Below are 4233 nucleotides of genomic sequence, written 5' to 3'. Positions count from 1 at the left end.
TACGTACATACGTACATACGTACATACGTACATACGTACATACGTACATACGTACATACGTACATACTCACACACGCACATACGCACATACGCACATACGCACATACGCACAAACGTACATATGTACAGTTGACACGGGAATCATGGTGGTAGAAGGTTGGTAGTGAGAATTCGCTGGAGTGGGCCGCACATCCGGAAGTGAGTGTTATGACTTGTTGGATGGAAATCTGAAGTTCATCATGAACCTGCGGCAAGATACCACGAGATTGGCACGTGATTGTCAGGCGAAACGGCTTTTGGGGAGATATTAGCCAATGACCGTTAGTGAGGTACGCCACATGGTGTCTGGGTTGCCGGGCAATAGTAATGCGTCGCGTACACTGCTTACGTATCTGCTCCTCTTGATTAAGGAACAATGCCACTACGCAGTCAGAAGATCCGGCTACATAGTATATTTCTGAAGCAGACTGACAGATGTCATTTTCGGAATCCAAACACTTTCGAATGCGATCTGTTTTAGGGTAGAAATACCGCGCCCTGTTTTGCGCGAAAGCCACGTACTGCGGCTTGATGTCATAATAAACGTGGGCAGTTGAATTTGGAATAAATACTGGAGTTGGCAGAAGTTCATAAACATCAAAAACTTGCCCGATGTGTTTCAACGGCAGAAAGGTGACTATGTGAAAGGATGTTGCGGTGGGAACAACAACCGTTTTGAGTAAATCATAATAGTACAGGATACCTCCCTCGATATCTCTTGGTAGAGCCAAATAATCCGGTACAGTGTCCTTGATGCTACGCAATAAATCTCTTAGCTGTGCCGGAGGTATCAAGGATATGGGCAAGGTTCCTGCCAACAGATCGCTGAGTGCATGTTCCATAGTTGTTATGACGTTTGTAACGTCACCCAATGCCATTTCTATCGCGTCCACTGTGGACTGAAGTTGTGCGAAAATTCGCAGCTGATTGCTGGTTGAAGTCGCAAGCCGGTCCAGCCGGTTATTGACTCTATTCAAATATTTTCGCAGAATATTTGTACCATTAATGAGCTTGTTAAGGGTTTGTCTATTCAGCTGTACCTGCGTGCGCGTGAGATTAAATACTGTGAGGCTATCCTCCAATGCATGCTGGAAGGCCTCTTGAGACAACTCGAATTGAGAAATTCTTGAATTCAGGCGATCGATATCTTCCTGATCCGCCGTTCCAAAAAGAAACCTCTGAATAACGCAATAATAATCATAAGTCATGATCGTCGTATGGCCATACTCGCGTTGAACGTTAAAATCGCGCGTACAACACTCAAATTGCATGCGGCTACAACAGTGATAATCATAATCAATGATCATCTTGGTAGTCATAACCGAATCGCATGCATGTACAACAGTGATAAAATCATAATCATAACCAATGATCATCGTATTCACTTCTCGCGTTCCCCGTGAAACATGCGCGTACAACACTCACATGCGTGCTCAGTGCTAACTTTACGCGTAGCGCTAATTTCAAGCCTTCACGAAGGGGGCGGAGTGGTAGGGTAGGGGCACAATGGAAGGAGATATAGTAAATCTCTCAACGTTCGTCGTTATCCCATCTTCCTCGTCGTTGTCTTTATGTGCAGTTAGCTCTACTCGCTACACTGCCGTTGTTATAACATTTATCTGTTCATGTGCAGTTAGCTCTACTCGCTACACTGCCGTTGTTATAACATTTACCTTTCCCTGTGCAGTTAGCTCTGCTCGCTACACTGCCGTTGTTATAACATTTACCTTTCCCTGTGCAGTTAGTACTGCTCGCTACACTGCCGTTGTTATAACATTTATCTTTCCGTGTGCAGTTAGCTCTGCTCGCTACACTGCCGTTGTTATAACATTTATCTTTCCCTGTGCAGTTAGCACTGTCTCTACTTGGAAATCTGATTTATTCCCGTCTACTTTTCTTTTCCTGGACGGTTGTGAATCTTGTGCACCGTCCGTACCCTACATCAAATTTTCTTCCATGTCAAGGCTTGTGGCTGTACTCTCTGCCTCCGCCGGGGTGTAGATGATTGCGTCATCGGCCCCTGAGCCTCAAGGTCACTTGCAGATGAATCCTTGTGCACAGGATCCTCTGCACACGACATTGGCGGCTGCGGTTGCTTCGTAGCCTTTGGTGTGTGATCCCCTTTGTGGCTATATAGCGACGTCTTCGTCCTTGCATGGGTTGCCTGCGGTCACTGACGTACGTGCCTGTTTGCATGTTGTTGACAGTACACTTGCATGTTGTACGTCCCGCCTCCTTCACACATTATATATACCTGTTACACAGGAAAAGTCTAACTACTAGATAGGCCTATTAAGAGAATATCTATCTTTTCAAACTGTTTGAATGGCTGCATCTCCGTGGCTGCCTCGCTGCTGCTGCTGCCACGGCGTGCTATTTTGGTAGGCAGAGCGTGTAGACTGCCTCCGCGTCGCTGGTTGAATCTGCATCCGCCGCGGTGGCGGCTACGCATATGGTACATAGTAGCGTGATTGCAATGGCGGCTTGATCGCTGCGCCTTGATCATGCCGTTTGCTTGCTGTTGCAGTTATGATCGCAGTTATGCCTCAATTTGTTCTTCATCATTCGTGCGCCAGGTTATTCTCTCTTCGTAGAATCTGATTACAACTTGGGGGCATTTAATATTTGCTTGCCGGGCTGGGACCCAATTTACCTTATTGCTACCTTCCCACTTCATCAAAAACATGAGCTCTCCGCTGGACTCGGTTGCGCCGATGATGCGCTCTGGTCGGAGTCCTTGTGCGAAGCCACGTGAATTCGAAGAGTCCTCCTCCTCCGTTTCCTTTTCCTCTTCCAACTTCCGTTTAAACTCCGGCATCGGATCTTCGCTTTTTAGTTTCGCTTCAACTTCACTGTGTCATTGGGGGTTCAAGGTGATGGAAAGGCAGTAGTGGTGGGCTTCATAGCGGGGTAGGATTAGGCAATAAGCTGCATGACGGCTTACTCGATATTAAAAATTACTATTCATTTTACATTACGTCAAGCTGAGCACTAATGAGTGTTGTACTTACATGACACGGCGTCCATGCTACGCTGTACCAGCGCTGGCTGCGCTGCCGCTGCCGCGAGGTCACTTCTTCGCTAGGAATAGCTTCAGCGTGTTCGTGTGCATATACGCATTGCTATAGTCTCAGTTCCTATGGCGATGGGCCGCTGCTGCTGTTGACGGTATTGCAGTCGACGTTGACGATGGCTAAACGGACGTCGTGGCTGTTACTGTTACCGCTGCTGCAGTCGACGTTGACGATGGCAAGGCAACCGTCGCGGCTGTTGCTGTTGATGCTGACGCCGACGATCTCTTCACGATGATGATGCTGCTTCTGCCGACGTTGACGCTACGCTGACGCTGATGATGCTTCTAGCGCTCCAGGTTTGATAGCTCTGAATGGTTCGCCGTTACGCTGCTCCGCTGGTTGCTGGACGGCTCTTCTAGCGGCATCTGTTTCTTATCAACACTTACTTTTACTTTCTGTCCCCTCTCTCGCCGCTGACTTTCCCTTCCGCACGATCCTGGTCACGGCACCAATAATGTACAGGTGTTCTACTTCTGTACGTGTCCCGTGTAGCTTCGCGATCGTATAGGCGTTGCTTGATGGTGTTATTGTTCTTGCGTTGTGTATTACCCTGTTCGTTATCGTGCTGGCGTGAATAGTTGCCTGTTTGAAGGGGATCGTCAGCCAAGGTGTCGATGTGTCCGATGCAGCGCAAGGCGAATAAATTAATCACGAGATAGAAGAAATGAAACACTACTTATGGTCTTTATTCACTTGCGCACAAATCAGGTGATCGACGTTTAAATAGCTCGAAGAAAACACGTAAAGGTTCTACTCGGTGTGGCTAACTATATGGCTACAACGGCTAGTATATGTATAAGCCGCACGACACGTCGGAAATTAGAAAGGGAGAAGATAAGATGATCTAAGACCCTGTGTTTTCTAAGGGAGGGTTTTTATATGAGTTGCTTTAAACAGGCGTAACTAGGCGTAACTATACTTGACTGGTGGTCATTTATTCCTAGTGACAGGGAGAGCGCCTAATCGTTTTGGCGCTCTACTTCGGAGTACACGGGCAATGGGGATTTATTGCGACAGGAGAAGGCCATACGCTAAAGTTAGTTTGAAGGGCTAACGTGAGGTGTGGGCCGATATGTTCCCTGGGAAACTCGCCCAGCTGGGAGGAGACTTCCAAGGGTTT

At 47.5% G+C, this 4233-nt stretch overlaps 1 protein-coding gene across 1 annotated transcript; it reads right to left on the bottom strand.

Moving 5' to 3' along the window:
* Nucleotides 1-237: 237 nt before the first annotated feature.
* LOC106816831 lies at nucleotides 238-2857 on the bottom strand. The gene is made up of 4 exons (XM_014821466.1): nucleotides 2693-2857; nucleotides 1080-1217; nucleotides 743-938; nucleotides 238-245 (listed from the first exon to the last, which is right to left on the bottom strand). Exons 1-4 carry the CDS (start codon nucleotides 2855-2857, stop codon nucleotides 238-240), a joined length of 507 nt encoding a protein of 168 aa, XP_014676952.1.
* Nucleotides 2858-4233: the final 1376 nt, after the last annotated feature.

The sequence above is a fragment of the Priapulus caudatus genome, unplaced genomic scaffold (genome assembly GCF_000485595.1).
Source record: "Priapulus caudatus unplaced genomic scaffold, Priapulus_caudatus-5.0.1 Scaffold1500, whole genome shotgun sequence".
Lineage (NCBI taxonomy): Eukaryota > Metazoa > Priapulida > Priapulimorpha > Priapulimorphida > Priapulidae > Priapulus > Priapulus caudatus.
Note: the sequence above shows the minus strand (reverse complement) of the source record. Positions and strands in the feature narration are given on the sequence as shown.

What these genes read in the sequence shown, in the direction of transcription:
- LOC106816831 (XM_014821466.1), bottom strand. Translation starts at nt 2,857, where the DNA reads ATGCCGGAGTTTAAACGGAAGTTGGAAGAGGAAAAGGAAACGGAGGAG. An exon ending in AGTGGGAAGGTAGCAATAAG is followed by an intron (nt 1,218 to 2,692) that starts GTAAATTGGGTC and finishes TGCGTTATTCAG; the next exon opens with AGGTTTCTTTTTGGAACGGC. An exon ending in TTAATCTCACGCGCACGCAG is followed by an intron (nt 939 to 1,079) that starts GTACAGCTGAAT and finishes GCACAACTTCAG; the next exon opens with TCCACAGTGGACGCGATAGA.